General features: G+C 39.1%; 1 protein-coding gene across 6 annotated transcripts in view; it reads right to left on the reverse strand.

The window, feature by feature from the left end:
- TM4SF18 (transmembrane 4 L six family member 18) overlaps positions 1 to 21,243 on the reverse strand; it is a 23,889-nt gene extending 2,646 nt beyond the window's left edge. Inside the window, exons 1-5 of one of the 6 annotated variants that reach the window (XR_005719879.1) lie at positions 20,979 to 21,242; positions 20,676 to 20,869; positions 17,417 to 17,506; positions 13,877 to 13,965; positions 3,888 to 4,030 (exon numbers count right to left, since the gene is read on the reverse strand). Coding sequence is in view for 4 of the 6 variants with exons in the window: in XM_040234559.1 (XP_040090493.1) it covers positions 3,888 to 4,030; positions 17,417 to 17,506; positions 20,676 to 20,852 (410 nt within the window). In the remaining 2 variants the exon portion in view is untranslated. Of the gene's footprint in view, positions 1 to 3,887; positions 4,031 to 13,876; positions 13,966 to 17,416; positions 17,507 to 20,675; positions 20,870 to 20,978 lie in introns of all 6 variants that reach the window. The other 5 variants (XR_005719880.1, XM_040234559.1, XM_040234572.1 and 2 more) reach the window with 5 other exon arrangements.
- Between the last annotated feature and the right edge of the window lie 3,808 nt (positions 21,244 to 25,051).

A 25,051-nucleotide genomic window follows, 5' to 3' on the forward strand; every position in this document is an offset into this window, starting at 1 on the left:
GTAACTCTCCTTCTTCCCTTTCTTCATTTCCTTTTCTCTATGTTCTGGGACCTTGGTGCCAGCCAAGTGGCACGTAACTCTCCTTCTTCCCTTTCTTCATTTCCTTTTCTCTATGTTCTGGGACATTCAGAGGCACTCTTGAAAATTTCTTAATATTGCTAATGGGTGTCTCAAGTGGTAAACAGTAGTGAAGATGGACTCAGAACTCCTGAATCTGTAGGATCTAGGGTTAGGAACTTTACCTCTTTGATCTGGACAATGGGTGTAAAATACCTAACCCTAGGATTATTGTGAATATTTGATGAGAAGAATGTAGAAATGCTTTGGAATCTATAAAGCATGATGCAGATGTAATTTCCTGTGATCATTTCCAAGAGCCACTTCATACACCCTCCTAATCCTAGTTCAATCTCAGCCCACTAGGAAAGATATTCACTTCAAGATCCTTTCTCTAGACTGTTCCCAGTCTATCCTTTGCACAGATCATCCAACACCTTCAAGGAAGATGACTTGCAAGATTTCTATTTTCAAACTAGGGTATGGTTCTATTTATTTTCCTTGTATAAATAGAATGAGGCATGAGTGCACTAGCAGGGTCTGGGAAGCAACAGAGAAGTTTGCCCTGATATTCATTCTCTCTACAATCTCTATACACAGTTTAACACAGCATTTACTTCATTATGTTATAAATATATCCATAGCTTTATCTGTGTATCTAGTTCCTCACTAAATAGTGTACTGTGAGAACATTGTAATGATTTATCCATCTCTGAACAGGCACATCTAAGGTCTAAGGCAGTGCCTGGCACATTGCAAAGATCAACAAATGCTTGTTGAATGAGACTGATTCCAGATCCTCACTGGTCAGGATGCCAGGGGCTGAGTCAATGGCTGAACTTGCCTGCTACTTAGCAGATGGAAGACATCACATGGTAAAGAAGGTTATGCAAAGCCACGACTTTAATAATACAACTTGGCATGTTGAGAAATTATTACATTTAATTTGTGCTTTACTTCTGTTTACTTTTCAATTGCGAAATGATTATTAGCTCCACTTTACAGAGTCTCAGAGATATCCCACAGCATTTGTCTAAGCCCATACAGTTTGTAAGTAGGAGATGGGAAGGCTTGAACCCAGATTCACAAGCATAGAAGCCCTGTGCTCCAAGGGAAAGGTACATTCTAATGCTGTCATCTCAGCAGAATGTTTTCTTAGGTTTGTGTGAGTTTCTAGAGGGAAGTGAACCTGTGTGATTTATTTTTGATTCTCTAGCACCTAATCCAAGGCCTGGACATAGTAGGTGCTTAATAAATATTTGTTGAATAAATGTACATATGAATAGCCAGTCTGGGGGGAACTTTCCTTGTGGTCCTAAGACTCCGAGCTCCTAATTCAGGGGGCCCAGCTGCGATGCCACATGCCATGACGAAGATCAAGGATCCTGCGAGGTGCAACTAAGACCTGGCATAATCAAAAAAATACATAAAGTAAAAATAAATATTAAAAAAAGAACTGATTTGGGCAACTTTCGCATTGAAATTGGAGCCTTATTTGGTTTGGTGGTGGGGAAAAGTTTAAGGGTTGACGGCATGAAAAATGACTCTTTGTACCCAGTGGGACTTTCTACATTAAGGCCCCCTTTTCTGAGCCCCTTCAGTCCCAAAGGAATGTCTCCTTCAAGTGTTCAGAAAAAACCTGAAACAATTTCTATGTTCTCAGACCTGGAGGAGAGCTCTGCCCACAGCATGCGGCGTCTTGAGGAAGCTTTAGAATAAAAGCAACTATGGGCACAGAAGCAGTTGTGCTGTCCAGCAGGATGAGGTGAGTATATAAGGCCTGAAATGGATGTGAGCTTTGTTTTCCTTTTTAAAATATTTATTTATCTACTTTTATTTTTGGCTGCACTGGTTCGGTAGTTGGTCAGTAAGTTGCCCCAGGGCATGTGGGATCTTGGGCTTCCCAGATGGCTCAGTAGTAAAGAATCCACCTGCCAATGCAGGAGATGCAAGAAACTTGGGTTTGACCCCTGGGTCAGGAAGATCCCCTGGAGAAGGGCATTGCAATACACTCCAGTATTCTTGACTGGAGAATCTCATGGACAGAGGAGACTGGTTGGCATGAGATTGCAGAGAATCAGACATGACTCAGGATGTACCCATGTGGGCTCTTAGTTCCTAGACCAGGTATCCAACCTATGTCCTCTGCATTGAAAGTTCAGTTCAGTCACTCAGTTGTGTCCAACTCTTTGTGACTCCATGGACTACAGCGCTCCAGGCCTCCCTGTCCATCACCAACTCCTGGAGCTTGTTCAAACTCATGTCCATCGAGTCAGTGATGCCATCTAATCATCTCATCCTCTGTTGTCCGCTTCTCCTCCTGACTTCAATCTTTCCCAGCATCATGGTCTTTTCCAATGAGTCAGTTCTTTGCATCAGGTGGCAAAAATATTGGAATTTCAGCTTCTGCGTCAGTCCTTCCAATGAATATTCAGGACTGATTTCCTTTAGGATCAACTGGTTTGATGTCCTTGCAGTCCAAGGGACTCTCAAGAGTCTTCTCTAACACCACAGTTCAAAAGTATCAATTCTTCATCGCTCAGCTTTCTTTTTGGTCCATCTGTCATATCCATACATAACTACTGGAAAAACCATAGCTTTGACTAGACAGAACTTTGTCAGAAAAGTAATGTCTCTGCTTTTTAATATGCTGTCTATATTGGTCATAGTTTTTCTTCCAAGGAGCAAGCATCTTTTAATTTCATGGCTGCAGTCACCAACTGCAATGATTTTGGGACACAAGAAAATAAAGTCTGTCACTGTTTCCATTGTTTCCCCATCTGTTTGCCATAAAGTGCTGGGACCAGATGCCATGATCTTCGTCTTATGAATGTTGAGTTTTAAGCCTTCTTTCACTTTCATCAAGAGGCTCTTTAGTTCTTGCCATTGGAAGGCTCTTCCTGTATTGGAAGGTGAATTCTTAATCACTAGGCCACCAGGGCAGTCCCATGGATGAGACTGAACAGTAGAACCAGTCATGGGGAAGAAGGTGTAACTTCCCCAAGGGAAGGTACAGACCCTCCCTCATTTATCTGTTAGAATTCTGAGCACAGAATGAGACAGGGAGAGATTCAGGGGATCTCTCTTGTATCTCTGTCCAGGCCCTTCTTCTTGAGCTGAAGGGCCTATGAGTCCAGTACAATGCCAGTGTGAGGCATTCTGTAATCCATGCTTGGGTCCCTCAGCACCTGACTGAACTACCAGCCTTCAGAGCAAGACTACCCCTTGGAGTCTTCTTTGCGACACACTCAGTAAGCTCCTGGCTGCTTCCACAAACTCTTGCACCTACTCTGTCCTTGGATCTCAGACCACACTTCACTGCCCATCCTGCCTGGTTCTATCTCTGTGTGGCTCCTGATGGTATAGCCCCAGATGGCACCATTTGAGGGCACTGTGATGCTATCCCAGCCAAGCCATTTTACATCTGTAAGAGTCTACATGTCTAATGTGCTTTGACCACAAAACAAGACTGACTTCTCAGAACAACTTAGATCCCCAAAGCTCCAGCAATTGCCAGACCACAATAACCATAAATTTGTTCTGCAGTAGAGCAGAAACATGGCTTTCATCTGGAAATGCTAATGACAGCCTCAACATGCTGTCATGCATGTGGCATTAAAAGACTGGAGGAAAAAAAAAAAATATATATATATATATAAACAATGACTATGTAGGAACAAATTGGTCAGGATATCAGTAAACTATTAAGAAAATTCTGGACTAAGGTAGATACACAGAACCACAAAGTGATCACGGAAAGTGAGTATGAGCATGAAGTCAGGTGTTTCTGCCTTTCAGATATCCTCCCAAATCAGGGAATTATTCCTTACCGTCCTGCAGTGCCTTCAAAGGCATACTCCCAGCCATCAAGAGTACGGCAATACGGACCTTGAAGAAGGCCCAGAGCAGATATGACCAGGCAGTATCCAGAGAAAGCAATTCCAAGAGCAGAAAAGATCATCGACAGCAGTGTCTAAATTAAACATAGAAGGAGGTTAGTGCCATAGAATGAGATAAGAGGATATTGTAAGCAAACGATCAGATAGGTAACCTTCCCCTACTCATCCAAGCCTATTGCAGTCTGTGCAATACCAATGTCCACAGAAAAACAGAAACATTTAATCCAAACCCACTTGACCTGAAAAATAAGTTTTTAAATGATTTTTTTCCTTGGTAGTTCACAGAGAAAATTAGTTAATTTACTGAATTTCTTCCTTTTTTTTTTCTGGAAGTCTGATATCAAAATAATGATAAACTCATACATGAATACAATGAAAGGATGTGTATCAATCAATCTATACTTCTTTATTGAAGATGTTATTTCCTAGGTAGGGTGGATTCTCTAAGAATCAAAAGTTATGATCCTTGTATTTCTCTTAAGATCATAATTGAATATCTTCACATACAGGAATATGCAGGGAAATAGCAGATGTTAGCCTATATGGTCATATTTATACTCAAGTGAGAATGGATTGATTCTCATTTGAGTAGAAAGAATGAGCAATGTTTACTGATAGATCTATACAAGCTAAGTTGTGAAATTAAGTAGATTGGTCTGATCTAAATGGGAATTTCACATCTCTACAAATGATCTAATTGTGTTCCTTTTTATGGCTGAGTAATATTCCATATATAAAATAGATAGCTAGTGGGAACGTGCTATAAAGCACAGGGAGCTCAGCTTGGTACTCTGTGATGACCTAGAGGGTGGGATGGGGTTGCTGAGAGGGGCTCAAGAAGGAGGGGATATATGTATATATATACAGCTGATTCACTTCATTGTATAGCAGAAACCAACACAACATTGTAAAGGAATTATACTCAGGTAAAAAGAATGAGAAGGAATTCCTGCAGAGGAGTAGAAGGGAGTTTATTAAGACCTTATGGGCATGGTGCTGATACTGAGAAAACAGGGTCGACAGGACACGGTCCAGCTTATAAAGTGAATGCAGCTTAGGAGATCCAGGCAAAAGATAGCCTTGGATGCTGGATCAAGGAGATCAGACGTCATCCTTTTGGGCAAGTGGCTTCTCTCCTCCCACAACCTTTCATTAAAAAATTTTCAAGTTTATACAGATGTTGACAGACTACTCTTTACTTAGACTCACCTCTTGTGACATCTACCATTTTTGCTTGCTCTTCCTCCCTCCTTCTCTGTATGTATATGTACATCTATACATACATCAATTTATTTATCTAAATATACATTTATTACATTTTTGTTGCTTAACCGTTTGAAAATAGCTTGCAGGTATTGGGATATCTCATCCCTAAACACCAGTACTTATCTTCCAAGAAGAAATATATTCTATTACTCTGTAATTGGTTTCCACTTTTTTTGTATAGGAGCCAAGGAAGGTTTATGCACAAGGCTACATCTCTTTAATTTCCTTTAAACTATACTGTTCATACTGACTTTTTTTCTTTTAGGATATTCAATTATTTTTTAAGAGTCCCAGCCAGTTTTCTTGTAGAAAGTCTCACATTTAGGGATTTTCTGACTGTTTCTCACAACTGGACTTGGATGAAACATTTTGGCAAGAACACTTGATCTGCGTGTGTCCATTATGGGCCTCTCACTGCTACTGATGATGCTAAATTTGATCTCTTGATTAAAGTGGTGTCCTTTGGATCTATAAATGGATATTTTCTACTTTGCAATTAGAAAGTAATTTGCAAGCTAGTACTTAGATACTGTCATATCTTGTTCCCCAAAGACATTTCAATGGATGGGTTTGGCATCTACTGATCCTCATACTCACTGATCACCAATCATCATATGGTTGTATTATGTGCTGTGCTTTGTTGCTCAGTTGTGTCTGACTCTTTGTGACCCCATGGACTATAGCCCACCAGGCTTCTCTGTCCACGGGGATTTTCCAGGCAAGAATCCTGGAGTGGGTTGCCATGCCCTCCTCCAAGGGACCTTACCAACCCAGGAATCAAACCCAGGTCTCCCGCATTGCAGACAGATTCTTTATTACCTCAGCCACCAGGGAAGCCCAATGCTGCTTTCTAATTCTATCATTTTCCCTACATTTGTAAGTTATCCTTTTTCTGCACAGAAGAACTTCTATTTCTTGTTTCTCTTCTCTGCCTCTCTCTTTCTGCTTTATTGTGGACTAATGGATTTTCTAATTCATTGTGTTATAACTCATAATTGTTATTATTGTAGGTGCTCAAATGGCCCAAATATGACCAGTGAGAACATCCTTTCAAGTCAATCCCTGTGCCCTTAGACATACGCCTGTCATTCTTGAGCCCATCCTTGCTTTCTGGCACAAGGTATCCCTAGACCTGGAAGGTGGCACTAGTGATAAAGAATCCATGTGCTAATGCAGGAGATGTGAGTTTGATCCCTGGGTTTGGAAGATTCCCTGGAGAAGGGAATGGCTATCCATTCCAGTATTCTTGCCTGGAGAATCCCATGGACAGAGGAACCTTGTGGGCTATAGATCGTGGGGTCACAAAGAGTCAGACACAACTGAAGCAACTTAGAACGTAGACCTGGAATAGCCCTTTTCCCAACAAGACATAGGATTAGCTTGGGCAAGGAAGTGACATGAGCCAATAAATTATTTTGGAAACGTCTTATAACAAGGGTAGCCTAACAACCAGAAGTGAGTGAGCCCCAAAGAAGAGTTCCAAGTAGAGAAAACTTCAAGTCGTGTTGACAGAAATATACACTGGATGGAAAGACATTAAAGAGGCAATGAGTAGCTAGAGACGGGCTGAAAAAAATTCTAAAGTTTGAGGCTTGAATGAAAAAGAGACAGAAACTGGCGTGTCAAGAAATGTAGTTTGGTTAGGGAGAAAATTTAATTTAGTTTTAAAAATGTTGATTTCAAGTGAGAGTAGGATGGCCAAACAAAAACATGCAGAAGCCAGTTGATAAATTCAAAAGCTGAGATAATTAAAAATGAGAAGAAAAAAACCTGTGATTTGTGGAACAAAAGGTATCTCAAATTATATTTCTTTGTTTAGAATTATTTGATGAATGTAACATTGATATCAATAACAGATATGCAGACGACACCATCCTTATGGCAGAAAGTGAAGAAGAACTTAAGAGTCTTTTGATGAAAGGGAAAGAGGAAAGTGAAAAAGTTGGCTTAAAGCTCAACATTCAGAAAACGAAGATCGTGGCATCTGGTCCCATCACTTCATGGCAAATAGATGGGGAAACAGTGGAAACAGTGGCTGACTTTATTTTTCTGGACTCCAAAATCACTGTGGATGGTGATTGCAGCCATGAAATTAAAAGACGCTTACTCCTTGGAAAGAAAGTAATGACCAACCTAGACAGCATATTAAAAAGCAGAGACATTACTTTGCCAACAAAGGTCTGTCTAGTCAAGGTTTTTCCAGTGGTCATGTATAGATGTGAGAGTTGGACTATAAAGTAAGCTGAGTGCTGAAGAATTGATGCTTTTGAACTGTGGTGTTGGAGAAGACTCTTGAGAGTCCCTTGCACTGCAAAGAGATCCAATCAGTCCATCCTAAAGGAGATCAGCCTTGAGTGTTCATTGGAAGGACTGATGTTGAAGCTAAAACTGCAATACTTTGGCCACCTGATGCAAAGAACTGACTCATTTGAAAAGACCCTAATGCTGGGAAAGATTGAGGGCAAGAGGAGAAGGGGACAACAGAGGATGAGATGGTTGGATAGCATCACTGACTCAATGGACATGAGTTTGGGTAAACTCCAGGAGTGATGGAGAGGGCGGCCTGGCATGCTGCGGTCCATGGGGTCGCAGAGTTGGACACGACTGAGTGACTGAACTGAACTGAACTGACATTGATACATGATAATTATGGAAAATCAGAAAAAAGTATTTTAAAAATGAAAGAAAGAAAAAACAATTATGCTTTGTTTTCCTATTTGATATTAGTGATCTCCTTGGTAGCTTCACATAGGATGAAAGCTCTTTTAAATTGTTTCTCATACTGATTATAATAGAGTTTTGCCTCCTCATAGGATGAAATAAATAGTTATTTTTGCAGTAGATTTCTATTATACTTTGTAAAAAATATTACCTATTCATCAAAGCCATCTCTGAAAATGGAAGAAGTATGTTTTCAAAAGACTGAGTTTCTTATTTACCAAATGTAGCCTTAAACAGTTTGCTAAAAAGATAAGTGGAGAATTTTCTCATTTGGGGAAGTTGCAGCCATAGCATAATACATATATAGATTACACTCTAATGAGAGGATACAATTGCACAATCAAACCAAGTAGCTTCAAAATAAAGTGGGAATAAGACTCTCTCTGAGTCACAGTTTCATTTTCTATAAAGTGTAGATGACGCAGATGGTTATAGCACCTAGGGTTAGTTCAAAAATTAAAGGATAGAATGCATATAAAAATTATTTGAAAAGTGAACAATATAGTCAAAATATTATCTATTATTTCAAGTGTTCTTATTTGGCCAACATTTGTTTTCCAAAGATAATGACCCACAGAATGTTGCCAGAAAATGACACTCCACAGAGGAAATGATAGCAACCAAGAAGTTCATGGGGTTCAAGTCATGCTGCTCCAATATATGGCATCTTGGCATATTAATATCTTAAGCTGAAGGAGTTTGAGGAAGCGGCAGAAGCAAGAAGTTCACTCTGTCTGACACCCGCTACCTTTTCACCCATCTTCCTTGAAACGGGTCATAAAACTCCCATGTGAAAAGTACCCTCCCTGCACCAGGAGGAAGGAAGACATTCCTACCAGCAGACTGGAAATTTGGGGCCAAGAAATCTGTGTAAACCTTGTTAAACTAAACTTACCTTCTGAGTTACTTTTTCACCATTTAGTACTCCTAGCCCAAACACCTCTAACTTGCCAAGTCTTTGCAAGTTAATTGTTGTTTCTTTGTTTAAAAGGTACAGAAGCTTCCTACTCTGGTCTTATCTTTGGGTCTTCATTCTTTTGTGTAGACTCCTGTGGAAGTCTCACCAAAACATGGAAATATTCTATAAAATCTGTATGCTATTCTCAACTTGTCTTTGTCAGTTTAATTTTCAGACCTAGTTAGGGACCTTAAAAAGGTGGAGGGAAACTTCTTTTCTTTCTTACAGTTTCTGTCACCCACCATGGAGCGCCATCTCCTGAGGACACCCTGCTCAATCCTGAGGTTGCAGTCAGGGACCCTAGACCTCTGACATAAGCTGGCAGAAGAATTCTTGCTGAGTTAGTTTCTTAACTCTCTACCTGGGTGGGCCAGTTGGACGAAGGTGATAAAGATCCATTCCTTTCCAGATTCAGATTGGCAGGAGAAAAGCATCTGTAAGAATTAGTTTTTGAGACTGTGACTCTGATTACAATTTGGTTTTGGGGTACTCACTGTTTTGTGGTTTTTTTTTTTTTTAATATTTATTATTTATTTAGCCATGCTGGGTATTAGTTGTGGCACACGGGATCCTTGTTCTTCATTGCAGCATGTGGGATCTAGTTCCCCAACCAGGGATGAAACCCAGGGTCCCTGCATTGGGACCTCAAAGTCTTAGCCACTGTACTAACAGGAAAGTCCCTGAATTGGTTATTGATTCTTTCTGTCCCCAAAATAGGTATTGCTTTCCTGATTGTCTCATGCTTTTTGTCCTCAAAACTTGGCTTGGCTTTCTTCCCATCAGGGCATGCAAATGACAGTTCTTGCTTTAGCAGACAGCCAAATGTCAGATTGTAAGCCCTGTAAGGATAACTATACAGAAATGTGATCGTGCCCCATTTGTGGCTAGCATCCTCCCAACTGCTCTTTGGAGAGCTTGTCTCAATCTTTTTTCTTTTGGCTATTGTATAGTTAGGCCCCTCAAGACGGCCACTCTTTTGCTGTCTGTACATATTCAGTTCAACCAGTGCCTTCTTCACCTACACCTTACTCACAAGACTGAGCTTCCTATTTACTTGCCTCAGGCCTCAGTTAATGATTGTTCTTATTAAAGAACCAGTGAGAGGTGTGTCCTTCTGATGGTTTCCCTGGTAACTAATGAGCCAACTGACATAAATTCCACTCTAGCTAGCAATCTCCCCCCACCACCACCCCAGGAAGTGAAGACTGCCACCATATCCTGCCTGCCATCCACTGCACATGGATGGGGGTGGGGGCTGTCACTCCAGGACCTTGCTTCAAGTGTGTAAGGGCCCACATCCATTAAATTTCTAATATCTCAGTTGCTGACTCCAGGAGCTTTCCTCTGTCTTGAAGCTTGTAGGCCTGTGGGGTGTAGCCCAACAGCTATCTTTGGAAGAGGTTTTGGATCTTAAGAAGGCTGTATCTCTTATACCTTATTTAGAGACATCTTTTATGCCTGTGGGCTTCCCTGGTGGCTCAGATGATAAAGAATCTGCCTGCAATGCTTGAGACTGGGGTTCAATCCCTGGGTTGGAAAGATCCCCTGGACAAGGGAATGGTTAACCCACTGGAATATTCTGACCTGGAGTATTCCACGGACTGAGGAGCCTGGCAGGCTATAGTTCATGGGGTCACAAATAGTCGGACATGACTGAAGAACTTTCACATTTGTGCCCGTGGTTAAGTGCTGATTTTGAGTCACTTGATAAGTATACCTTTGGTTTAAATCCTTGAAACATTTTTTAAAGAGTTGTATGGTTAGAAATTGGCTCAATTGGAGGTTGATATTCAGAGAGTGATAGAAACTTTTTAAAAAAAGCTTTCTCTCCTAAGTGGCAATAACACTCTGTACTCACAGGAAAGAAAACATGCGGAAGGCTTTGTAGAATGATTTATGAAAATGTTCCAAACACACGCAGATCTAAATCTAGAACATGGAGATATTTCCATTTGCATCATAGCAGGAAATCTTCTCCCTGATATAAGGAAACAACTTGAGGATAATGTAGTCTAATGGGCAGGTCAGCCTTTTACTATCATTCAGGCTACAACTCAATTCTTCAAGGAATGAAAATACAATTGTCCTTGTCTTACAAACTGAGTCTTTACAAAACCAGAAAAGCAGCTGTAAAACCAAAAGTTCACCAAAATTTACCAATCCCCAAACCTCTTCTAACACAAAATGTTGGCAGAAATTATAAAAAATAAGAAACAGTTATAAGACATTATAAAAGATTGGAAACAGAGAAGTTCTGCACTTAAGAAAAAGAAGAAAAAACTTAAGCAGGGTTACCCCAGTCCTCTGATAATGGACAAATCATTTGAGCTTGTTAGTGAACATGTCTTGTGCCACACTGAAAAATTGTATTAATATTATGAGGAAATGTATACTTCCAGAAATTATAAAATAATATGATATATTCATAAATATTCCAATTAATAGAATGTTGATATGTAACAGTTCATAATTGCTTACTTCTTAGTTTACACTAGAAATTAAAATTTCAAAAGGTTAACATATATAATTAAAGTTCAGTTCAGTCACTCAGCTGTGTCTGACTCTTTGCGACCTCATGGACTGCCACACGCCAGGCTTCCCTGTCCATCATCAACTCCCAGAGCCTATTCAGTCAAAGTTACTAGAAGTAATTAAGGAATGACTCTGTATGGAAGGAAAGTAAGATGTGCTTTTGATTAAAGGTATGAGCTATAGAGATGACTTTTTGTTAAGGGAAAAGAGTAATTCCAAATAAAATAATTGGTTGTTTCAGAAAGCCGAAGAGGAGAAAGAAGGACAAATTGGCTGAATATAGAGAGTTGAAAAAAGAGAGAGAGAGGAAATCTTACGCGGTCAATCTGGCTTTAACATGAAAAGTTGTTGTTTCACTAAGTCGTGTCTGACTCTTTGCAATCCCACAGACAGTAGCCCGCAAGGCTCCCCTGTCTATGGGTTTTCCCAGGCAAGAATACTGAAGTGGGTTGCCATTGCCTTCTCCAAAGGATCTTCCCAAGCCAGAGATCAGGACCCTGTGTCTCCTGCTTGGCAGACAGATTCTTCACCAATGAGCCACCTGGGAAGCCCCCAGTGTCAAAAGTACATGGATGAAAAGCTAGAATGGGGTCTTATCACAAATTTTATTGGACTGTTGGTATCCTCTTGATAAGAAATCATGAAGGGTGTTTAACCTTTTGTGTAATCTACCCAGAAGCAAAGATTTTGTGTTTCATCAAAATAATTTCCTGGGCTTCATGTTGTTTTTACCACATCTTTGATTATTTAAGACAATAGAGTCTTCATTACTTAGAGTCAAAGGTTTTTGCTTGTCTATTTTGTCTTACAATTATGTAACTTTCTGTATTTACCTTTGAAATTGTTTATCTTTAGTGAAATGGATCACAAGTATTGTTTCACAGTGACTTGTGATCCTATTAATATTTGATATTTTTGACAAAGTTACCCCCAAATCAAATTCTAAAGTCTTTTGACCTCCAACTAAATTTGGGATTTTCCAGAGGACCAGTGAAACGTCTCTGTAATATTTTCTCTTTCCTTAAAAAGAGAGAGAGAAGGAGAAGGAGAGAATAATTAGGTTTACTTGATATACTAAATTACATGGGAAGCTTTGTCAAATAAGAAGTGATTTTTAACCTTTATAGGTTATATTTGTAGGGTGTATGTTACTAATATAAATGTTCCACAAATTATATGGCATTCCTAGAAAAGTATGTCCTAACAGAATGTTGTGTGTGTATGTACTCAGTTATGTCTGACTGTTTGTGATCCCGTGGACTCTAGCCTGACAGGCTCCTCTGTCCATGGGATTTCCCAGGTAAGAATATTACAGTGGATAACCATTTGCTCCTGCAGGGAATCTTCCAAACCCAGGGATCAAACCTGAATCTCCTGCATTGCCAGGCATCTTCTTATACCACTAGTGTCCCCTGGGAAGCCCCAGTATAATGTTATCAGTCATAATTCTAGCTATTATCTTAAAATGTTGTATGTCTCAGAAATAATCAAAGTTTATTGTCTTTTGTATTATATTAAACTCTCATTAGGGCCTCCCTGATGGCTCAATGGGTAAAGAATTCATCTGCAATGCAGGAGACACAGGAGACGTGGGCTCAATCCTTGGCCAGGAAGATTCCCTGAAGGAGAAAATGAGAACCCACTCCAGTATTCTTGCCCCTAAAGTTCCAAGGACGGAGGAGCCTGGCGGGCTACAGGCCAAAGGGTCCCAAAGAGTCGGACAAGACTGAGTAACTAAGCACACAAAAACTCTCATCAGGTCTTTTAACCATGGCCATTTTAAAGTCTTTTGTCATTAACAGAGAGTCATTGTTTTATTCTGATGCTTTTGCAGAAGTGTTTATTTTCAAGGAGATTCATAGAAAGAATGCTAACAAGTACAGGTTTGTGATAACTTTAACAGCATATCACTGAACTGAGTGAAACTTTCCAAAACTCATATAGAGAAACTGATGGATTCATAAAATGGTTAACACAAGATCATGCAGGAGAAAAATTAAGTACATGGAACTAATGAGTTATAATTCTTTATTACTTTTTCTTTAAAACACTGCTGGTTCCTCAATGTTTTGCTTTCCATATTTAAGGAAACTGTTTTCTCTTTTCTCTTCAGCTGTCTATATCTTAGAGCAATTTTGTAAAGTACACCTTTATGAACAAAGATGAAATAATTACTTTATCTTCCTACCTGATCCCTCCAAAATTTGAAAACTCTTAGTGATTATTTTTATTTTTCTGGCAATATAATTATTTGCATAAGTTCAATAAGAATCTGCTCTTCTTTAACATGACACAATTGGAAACATTGGTTATATTACCAAGGCTTTAACTAGAATGTTGGATTTGAGAATATGCATGGAATTATATATGACCAGACAACTTTAAGGAACTAAGGTTGACTTTATGGAGCCAATGAAGTCCCTTGGAAAAAGTGGCCTGGTACCTTGCTTACAGGATTCCCAGCAGCTTTACCAAGTGGGTAACGAAAGTCACTTCCTGGCAGGTGCAGAAATCTCAGGATATTTGGGGGACCTAAAGAAGAAAGAAATTAACTGAAATCTATGGGAATTTTCCTTGGCTTGTCTTCCTAGCCTGGGGAGAGGATTAGAAAAGTCTCATCTGAGATTCCTTATGAAAAGTTCCAGCAAAGAGGACATTAAAAGAGCCTATGTGGTCATCACTATTCTTGCTGAACTTATGTAAATAATCAGGCCAAGTTTAATGCAACTAGACTTCTTTCATAAATGAATTAGTCTTTGGCTATCTCTGATAGAAATGAAGGTGATTGTATAGGAAAAAATATATGGAAAATCATAACATACTTTGTGGATATCAGATTCTAGTCTTATTCATTGTCTTTGAGTTTTTGTTATCCCCCTATACACTGGACTGGATCCTAAATTATTTTAGTTTCTTTCAATATCTGGCTACAATTCCCTAGATTAATGCTTCCAAATTTTCTTCCACCCTTCTTCTGACTTGGAATCATTAAGAACTAAAACTTCACTTTTTCTGAAACCGGACAAGCTAAAGCTAGGCAACTTGATATACATTTTAGAGAAAACACCACTATAGCTCATGTTAGACAATCTGTTCCTGTTCCTGTGTGAGCCTCTCAGAAAGTTCACCAGAATACTTGATGACTTTTCCAGAGACATTCAAGCTATGAAGCAGAAAACTCGGTCAGATTACCTTTCCCTGCTCTCACTCCATCTGACTTGGAGTTTCAACAGCTAGAAGACTTTCTCAGTTAGAGACCTTCTCAACTAGCCACCCTTGGGACTCAGAACCTGAGTTTATAGTTCATTCTAGCTATTAACTTTTGCTTGTTTGTTTTCATGCGAATGCCCAGGACTGAGAGTCTGATTCATTGGGTTTTTGAACAATTTATGCCCTCAGTTTCTGGACTGTGAACCTTCTTCAGGGAAGTTTCAGACAGAAGAATAATGGGATTGAGGACACACTACCCCAAAATATGGCACCTTGGCACATTACTATCTTAAGCTGAAGGAGTTTGAGGAAACCACAGAAGCAGAATGTTCACTCTGACCTCCCCTACCCTCTCACCCCTCTTTGATGAATCAAGTCATAAAACACTCAGGTGAGAGGTACCATCCCTGAATCAGGAGGAAACAAGACATTCTTATTACCAGAGTCTGAAATTTGGGGTCAAGAAATCTGTATTAATAAATGTTTCTCTTCCTAGTTACTTCTTCACCTTTCTCTATCCTAACCCAAATCTCAGTCATTCTTCACAATTTTATTACTTCTTTGTCGAAAAAGTTTAGAAGCTTGCTGTTCTAGTCATATGTTCGGGTCTTCATTCTCTTATGAAAATCACCACATACATGTAAAAATTCAATATAATTTGTATGCTTTTCTCATGTTAATATGTCATCGGTTTAATTCTCATACCCAACCAGGGATCTTAAGAGGGTTGAGGAAAACTTCTTTCTCTTCTACAAAATAAATCTTGGCTGACCTAAATTTCCACTCTAGAGTTTCAGAAATTACACACTGGTGCAGGCCCAAATTTGGCCTGCAAGGTGTGTTTAAATGAGAATTAATTGCCAACATTTTATAATTGTAAAGTGTTACTTAAAAACTCCGTATTTCCACTTCCTATTGAAAGCTGAGAATTATATGGCTACCAATATAGTGATAGCCCTTGGTTGGATCTGAGTAGCAGTTCCCTCTCCTCCTTAAATAGAAAATTTGCTCTAATGTCTACAGCCTCACATATTTCATTGCTATCAAATATTTAGCATCTGGGAGTACATCAGTTGGGATCCCTATTCTAGATCATACTTTGAAAGAACCAAGCAGGGAATCCAAGGAATTCTTTCTCCCTTCCTCCTGCTCTTCTCACTGAGATGCCAGTCGTCTCATGCAATGTCAATTATAAGACAGTATCAAAACGCTACACTATTTCTAGCATCAATTTGTGCTGGAAATGCTAATAGTGAGTTAAGGCAAACTGAACACATGGATTTTTATTAGATACTTAATGGTACAAACATTTATTTTCTAGAAATTTCCCGAGTATCATAAGTTAAAATTTACTTGAATTCATTGTTTCACCTAAACAATTTTGAAAACTTTTCTGTAGTATCATACCAGCAATTACTGAGGGCTGTTTGAGTCAACTGGTTAAAAAACTAGACACACAGAGGGAACATATTTCAATCTTCTAACTCTTTCCCCACAAGAGGCACAGTGGTAAATTAAACAACTAATTCAATCTTTCAAAAGCAACAGTCAAGGAAAGCAAGCCACACAATCCTGGCTGCACATTTAAATTTGATTGCACCTGGGACCAACTAAGTCAGGGTCTCTGGGGGTGGGATTCTAACACCCAGCTCCCAGATCATTGTAGTGTACAGCCATTGTGTAGAACCACTGTTGCAAAGAATGCCTCCAAGACATCTGGTAAAGCTCCTTCTAGTTAATAAATCATATTCTCTTTGAGTCACAAGTGACTCATCTATAAAACAGGAATAGCAATAATATAATTCACTGAGTAAATGTGAACAAACTGTGAAGTGTTATGCAAATATGAATAAGTAATAATGATCATGAGGAGGGGAAGTTGGATAATGATGAAAATACAGGAACCCAACACCTACTTGTTGAGCATAAGCTTAGAAAATGTGGTTGTATTATTCTCTCTTGATTCTATTCTAATTATTTTTAAAGTTCCAATTTAAAAATATACATAATATATACAGGGATAAATCTCACATTGCTTGGAAGGAACCAGATACAGAAGAGGAATTCTCTGTGATTTCATTTATATAGAATACGAACTAATCTATAATGATAAAAAGCAGATCAAAGATTAATTTTTGGGGTATGATGGAAATGTTCCATCTCTTGACTATGATGGTAGTTTCATGGGTGGAGTTCACTGTCAAAACTCATGGAATTTTGCCTTTTAATTGAAGCCATTTACTGTTTGTCGGACTTTCCTGGTGGCTCAGAAGGTAAAGCGTCTGCCTACAGTGAGGGAGACCTGGGTTTGATCCCTGGGTCAGGAAGATCCTCTGGAGAAGGAAATGGCAACCCACTCCAGTACTCTTGCCTGGAAAATCCCATGGACGGAGGAGCATAGTAGGCTACAGCCCATGGAGTCTCAAAGAGTCGAACACGACTGAGCGACTTTATTTCACTTCACTGTAAATTAGCCTCTGTAAACTTGACAAGGGAAAAAATAGACTCACAGAAACCCAGTTAGGAAGAGGTAGTATTATATTCTAATTCATGTATCTTTAAATCTTGAATTTCTAGAAGAATATAAGCAGAACAAAAGTGGAGGAAAACTGTATGAAAAGTGGAAGAGAATTTTTGTGAAAGTAAATTCTTGGCCTCTGAAATGAAAGGATCATGGAAAGGATACAATAGTGTCAGTATTTTCGTGTTTCTGAATGAGAGGAAAGAAAGCCAGAGCCCACTCAACCATCCTCAAAATACTATTTGCTCTTACCATGTATTTTTTGCTGCAGTTTTCACTCTGGCAACATTTATAGTTGTTGTCATTCTCCAATACAAGAAGAACTGCTGCTACTACAAGCATCTATTGTAAGGAAGAGAAAAAATATAAGAAATGGAATCCTAGTTTGCATTCAAGCTCGTAACCAGAATTCAGTGTTTCAGAGCATAGACTCTGGGATCTGGTAGATATGGGTTCAAATCCCAGCTCTTCCACTTAATAGCTGGGTAAACTTGAGAGTCCTTTCCTATAAAATGGTGCTGAGAACTCACCTCTTTAGGTTATTATAAGGTATTATATGTAAGATCTTGAATAGAGTGCTTGATTTATAACAAGTGACTGATAAATACTAGCTCTTATTATCATAGTTATCAACTATGAAAGGCTAATGATTGGCCTGCCCTGGTAGTCTAATGGTTGGGAATCTGTCTGCCAATGCAGGGAACATGGGTTTTATCCTGGCTTTAGGAAGATTTCACACCACCCAGGACAACTAAGGCCATGGGTCTCAAGTAAGGAGCCATTACTGTGAGAAGACTATGCATTGCACCAAGTAGAGAAAGCATGCACGTAGCAGGGAAGGCCCAGCACAGTAAAAAATAAATAACTAAAATTTTAAAAAGAAATAAACAAAAACTTAAAGAAATAATGATTAAGTAGGAATAAATAGTATGGACATGAGATTACCATTCTCTATAGCAAACCTACACTTCTTACTGACTTGGTTGTAGAACAAAGGGAAACCATCCTCCGGATCTTGTCATTTGCCATCCTTTTTCCACTTTCTGCCCTCTGAGAAGGCAGGTGCAAGGTATAGTTAATCTGAAACTAAATCTCTTAATCCAAAGGAAAGTGCATTCAGATCATCTCAGATTCAAATTTTCCAACGTGTTTTGCCTGTATCAACAAACTGGGAGAATTCAGTGTATTCTACTTCCCTCTCTTGATATCTTAGGCAAAAGATTTAAGTTCTGGAAAGAACATGGATTTCTTTATATTACAGTTGTTGGTTTGGCGAAGTATGAGTCCTGAATTGTTTCTGGCAATTTCTCCCCCTCTCCTTTTCTCCTACTGTTCAGTACCGAATCTTGCAGTGGAGTTAGCCCATTGTAATTTTACTGCTTGGAGTGAGCATTCCCAGTTTCCAAATTCCTTCAGCCCATCATTTATTTACCTGTGTATTTAATTATTTATCTATACTCCTCTCTTTTCTCCTAAAAGGATTTGCTCTTGAAAGACTATTTTTCAAGAAGTCCTAAACAGTGAAAAATAGAGAATAAGTTCTTTTCACAGTTTTAAATTTTACATGGACTATAAGCAAAAGTTAGTCCTACATTCCCTTCCTTTCAACACAGTTAATTATCACAGTTTCAAGAGATTCTGGTTTAACTTTAATAATGCCTTGCAAATCTCCTGTTTATTACAATTATATATTGAGAGAAAGAATGGCAAGATAAGACACAGGAAACTCGGTGCCAAAATCAGCTTGATTACAATACTGTTAGAAATAATTAAACCTCAACCCTAGAGTCCTGTGTCAAAGGAGAAACACAGGCATGTTCTGTGTCGAAAGAGAAACTGCTTTCTCTTTTTGTTGTAAAGGACAACGGCAGTACAGAGGGCTCAAGAATAATGGAGGAAAATTACCAAAAATTCCACTACTTTCTCATGTTTTAACTATTTACTCCCGCATGTGTGTATTTTACATAGCTGCAACCATAATGTATTCACAATTTTGTTATATCTGTTTTCCTTAACACAAAATAATATGCACTTGTCCATGTTGTTTCATATTCATAATCATAACTTTCATCAGTTATGAAATTAATAGACCATAATTTATTTGGCCATGTCTATACTATGATGCTTCTAGCTTTATGCTATTATAAATAATGCTGACGGGCTACAGTCCATGGGGTCACAAAGAGTCGGACACAATTGAGGTGACTGAGCACACGCATGCTGATAGTGCTGCCACAAACATCTCTGTATACATTTCTCTCCTTATTTTGGATTATTTCCTCAGAATGAATTCTCAGATTTAGGATCACAACACATAAGTCAAAACACATATGTATTTTCATAGGTCTTAATATATCATATCAAAAATTTCTCCCAAAGGCTTACATTTATTGATAGTATCACCATCAGCATTGATTATATACCTAGCATATAGCATGTGCAGTAGCACTGGGTATTAATAATTCAAAGTTTATTAATTTAATGTGAAAGCGGTAACTAAATGAAACCATTTTTCAACATAGCTATCCAAATATTACAAAATTCAGTTCAGTTCAGTCGCTCAGTCATGTCCGACTCTTGGCGACCCCGTGAATCACCCACAAAGGTGTAGAGATAGACTAAGTGGATTTTCTTTTCTGCTATTATTAGCATAGGAAAGTTACAGCACACAATGTGGGAGTTTTTAGAAATGAGACGACCGGAAAAAATGTCTTTTCCACTGAATTGCAAACATGATTTATTATCAGTTTGTTTTTAAATAGCACAAAGTCATCAGGAAAACGTTCATTCGTGAATTCTTACTGTAGATACCTTGATTTAGTTTTCAAAAACACCACTATCATTAGGGATATAATGTCAGACAATTTAATGATGGTATGGCCCATCCTTCACTCAGTATTAATAATCACAATAGTCACTGGCTACCTACAACATGTCAGTCTCTATCCTGGGCACTTCGTACATGAGATTTTTCCCTCAAAAGTAAATGTCATCATTCACATTCTTCAAATGAGGACACAGAGGCCCAAAGACACTGAGTAGCTTGCTTTAAAGTCTCATGACACAAATAACAGAGCTTAGGCTGGAACTCAAGTTTGTCTGAATCTTCAAGTTTATGCCTTTTCTGTTGTCTTAATACCCCTCCAAGCTACAGAAATCATGAGTGTAAATAGAAAATCTATTCTGGAAAAGGGCAATGCTACTGCAGATTAAATAGCATAAATTCACATACAACTTTCATGAGGACATAATATTTCTACATCCCATCAACTTTTAATAGGACTAACTTCCTGCATTGCTGAAGCTATATAAATAAGCAGGTTATTGAAAACAAAGCTACCCTCCAAGTCCTCACAGACCTCCTGCCTTTTTATCCCCATCCATCTTCCAAATCCCAAACCTAGGACTCGTAGAATGATTTTTCCATGATTCATCATTTTCACTAGGAACAAGTCAATTCTTAGTAAAAACTCCCCTTCGGCAATCCCAACTTCTCCAAAGTTACACTTACCATGATACCTGAGAAACAGATTCCTTCAAAATACCAGACGTAGTTGGTGAGTTTATTGCTGGATGCATAGGAAGCTTGCCCATTGGGGAAATACAATAATATGTTCACAATTATACTCCAAAGTGCAAGAGGAATCAGCAAACTACTCAGGCAGCTTCCACACTTCCGAGACCCCATTTTACCCTGCTCAGAACCTGCAGGAGATTTCAAGAGTGTAGAATTACATCAAGCCTGTTTGGTTTTGTTTGTTTTCCCCCCTACCTGTCTTTTTTTTTTTTTTTTTTCTTTCTCGAGATTACCTACCACTTTCTGGGTCAGAGCCCTTCAGTTCATATTCACGAGGAGCCAAGACTCGGACAGAAATGCAGCCCAGGATCTTGTCGATGTGGAAATAGTGGTTTACTGTTGGGAGAACAATAGACAAAGATCGACTGGCTGAAGAGCTGACCTGGTCTTCATCCTGTGCCAAAGGAATGCGGTGCTTTTACCGCTTTTTAAAATAAGTCATTTTCCTCTGAGTTAGAGCACTCAAGACGGAACCCTGAGCGTGTTTGCAGAAGGAAGTTGGGGTGGGGGTTGGAACTGAGTCTGGCAAGTTTCATACCAAGCAAAGGACAGGGCTTAACGAGGAAACGACCAAGGGATCTTATACTGGCATGGGATGTGCAATTTGCTCAAATGTTCTGACTCTATGTATCTGTCTTTTATTTAGTATTCTTTTTGTTTCTCTATGCTCACTATTCACCAAGCACTGTTTAAACTACAGGGGACACAAAAAGGACAAAGAAAGGGGCAAATTGGTGGCTAAAAAAACATCACAGTTGATAAGTTTATTGGTAGAAGACTGGAACAGCTTTCCTCTTAAGAGTTCACATCTTTGTCTCTACTTCTCTGAGAAACAATAACAGGAATAAATTCATATCTCTTATTGTCTAGAAAAAGGAGGTAAAAAAAAAGTTGGGTGATTTGATTATCATTTTATGAGTAATAAGACTGAAGTGAATTGAGGAATGCTCCCTTCCAAATTATTGTCCTAAATTTAAAGAGCCACAGACCCCTCTAATTCTGATGAGATAAGGAGAAGGTTATGGGAAGGAACCTTGGCTCTAAAATGTTAAATATAATGTAGACAGTGGTTTAAAGAATTCAAGGTTTGGTAATTCCCCACTGGTCCAATTGTTAGGACTCTGCCAAGGGCTTGGGTTCAATCCCTGGTTGAGGAACTAAGATTTCACAAGCTGCATGGTGCAGCCAAACAAAATGAAACAAAAGAACTCAAGGGTTGCCTGACCTCATTGCCACTGTTTCTACTGGTAACCTCAGAACACTGCTTGACAACTTTCTTAAGTCTCAACCTCTAACCTGTGAGATGGGAATTAAAAAATGGTACATTTCCCACAAAGATAAATGTGTGGGTTAAACAAGATTGTGTGTGCAAAACGGTGTCAGATGATAGAGAAGCAGCAAACAATAAATGGAAGTTATTGTTAATAATAAAAACAGGAGTTACAGGAACATAATGGGGAAAATGGTACAGAAATCAGAAGTCTGTTTATTTATTTCTCTTGAGAACCAAAGTGTTTTGTATCATGAAACCTTAAAATGTTGATCCCAGAAGTATTTATGTTTAATTTATTATCTTTTGGAAAGTATTAATACTCTATAACATATTTGCTTTTAATTCAAGAGAAAAAAACTTATTTTATATAAATATTTAAAATTGTATTGTACTTATACTTTCAAAAAAAGTCGAGCTACATGGAGCCACATTTGAATTCAAACAAAACAAACCCAGAAACTAGTTGTCTTAAACTATAATATTGTTGTTGTTTCTCTAAGTCATGTCTGATTCTTTTACAACCCCATGGACTGTAGCCGAACAGGCGCCTCTGTCCATGGGATTTCCCAGGCAAGAATACTGGAGTGGGTTTCCATTTCCTTCTCCAGGGGATCTTCTCAACCCAGGGATGAAATTCAAGTCTCCTGTTTGGCAGGCAGATTCTTTACCACTGAGCCACCAGGGAAGCCCCCAATATCAAAATCGCATCCAAGCTAAGTTGCTTCATTTGTATCCAATTCTTTGTGACCCTATGGACTGTAACCTTTCAGGCTCCTCTATCAATTTTCAACATTAATAGTGTTTATTCTGTAGACATTATTAAGTCATTGGCAATTAGTTGATATGTCAGTCTCCAGCCCCTTTCCCCTCCCCAGAGGTTGCAGGGTGGGGTTGAAATTTCTGACCCTCTAACCAGGTCTCTGAGATTAGTTTTGAATAGAAAAATGACTTGACTTGACACGTTAAAAGGCTCGCTCTAGCTGTTGCATCGTGATTAGGTTATAAAGGGTGTGGGTGAAAGAAAGAGATGAATTCTGAAGCCATTTCATCAATCTAGTGTTCCCACCAATGACAGTGGTTCAAGCAATGATAGTAGTAGCCAAGATGGTGATAAAAGGCTGGGTTCTGTCTATATTTTGAAGATAGATCCAACAGTATTTGGTGACACACTGGCTGGAAGAGAAAGAGAGGAGTCAAAGATGACTATGTCGTTTGGGGCCAGATAAACAGGAAGAATGAAGCTGTCATTTACTGAAATGAGCAAAACAGCAGGTTGAGCAGGTTTAAGAGAGGGAGAGAAGATGGTTAGTTTCAGACTTCTCAAGTTTTGAGACACTTCTTAGAATCCCAGTGGAGATGCCAATCAGGCTATTGGATACACAAACATGAAGTTCAAGGAATAGGTCTGGGGTGGAGTATGAGAGTTGTCAGTGTATGGATAGTATCTAAAGGCACAAAACTCTGGGAGTGAATGTAGATTAGAAAAGAGGTTCAAGGACTAGGTCTTGGAGAGTCCAGAGAATTGAGTTTGGGGATGTGAAGGGGGAGTCAGCAAAGGAGACTGAGAAGTGCCCAGTGAGTTAGAAGGACCAGGAACTTATCCTGGAAGTTGAATTCCTAAATTGAGAAAGAAGTAGTCAGTTAGAGTTAAGACTGCCTATAGAGTAAGTAATGTGGGAGGACTGAGAAATGGAGATTGGATTTAGTAATATGGAGGTCATCAATGAGCTTGATAAGAGGAGCTTTAGTGGTAGGACAGACATTAAGTCCAAATGGAATGGGTTCATCAAGGAATAAGAAAGGAGAAATTGGAAACAGAGAGAAGAGATAACACTTTTTGGAGAGTTTAGCTAAAGGGAAAGTGGGAGTTAAGGGAAAAAGTTTAAAGGGAAAAATTATAGCATATTTGTATACTAATAGGAATTTTTTGTTGGGAGTGGTGGAGAGGAGGGGAGTGCAAGAGAAAAATGGGAGAATTGATAGAGTGGTGTTTGTTTTTTAAATTTATTTATTTGGCTGTATCAGGTCTTAGTCATGGAAGACAGGCTCTTTGTTGCCTCATGCGAGATCTTTTACTGAGGTGCATAGACTCTCCAGATGCAGCGAGTGGACTCAGTAGTTGGGGTGCATGGGCTTAGCTGTTCCACGGCATGTAGGATCTTAGTTCCCTGACTAGGGGTTGAACTGTGTCCCCTGCACTGCAAGACAGATTCGTCATCACTGGACCACCAGGGAAGTCCCTGGAGCAGTGTTCTTGAGTCCGTGGGAAGCAGCAGGAGGGTATGCACAAATGGAGGAACTGGCTTAAGCTGGCAGCCCGGGTAGGTCATTCTTAGTAACAGAAGTAAGATGGAACACGTGGGATTGGAAACGTGGGAACTTCTGAGGGCACCTGTTTTTTCAGTGAAACTAGCAGGTTTATTGGCTGAAAATAAAGATGGAGAGAGGGTATTACAGGTTTTTAGAGAGAGAAGGTATGAAACTGTTGCCTAGGAAAGCAAGATAGTGAAAGGTCTAGAGAGAGATGGCAGATGCCAGCAGGCATGCATGGCCCGCTTAAGGTTAAGAGTTTATAGTGAGACTAGAAGCATGGTCAAGTGCTTTTCCCAAGGCAGTGCAACTGCAAAGGCATGGGCAGAGAGTAGTAAGAAAGCTGGAATCAGCCAGGATTTGGACTTTACCAAGCAAACATCATAAACAGAGAGAGAAACGGGGGAAAGGAATCAAGAAAATATATGAGAGTGATTATAGTGATCAACTGTGGAATCTAATCCAAGGAAGAAGGGAAGTAAGGACATGAAGAATCTGAGCGACAGTTTAAAAAAAAAAAAAGAGGGCTGGATTTGTGTGTCCTAGTGGAGTTGAATTATTGGTTTGGGGTAGCAATGAGATAAAGAGCTGAAAAGATAGAAGGTAGAGATTGAGATGAAGAGATGCTGGAATTTGAAATTAAGATGTTTCGGTATTCAGTAATAAGAATGTATTTATTACTACCAAATTATATGGTTAGACATGTTTAAAATAGTATGTTTTGTAC

This window comes from Oryx dammah, unplaced genomic scaffold, assembly GCF_014754425.2.
Source record: "Oryx dammah isolate SB20612 unplaced genomic scaffold, SCBI_Odam_1.1 HiC_scaffold_2, whole genome shotgun sequence".
Classification (NCBI taxonomy): Eukaryota; Metazoa; Chordata; class Mammalia; order Artiodactyla; family Bovidae; genus Oryx; species Oryx dammah.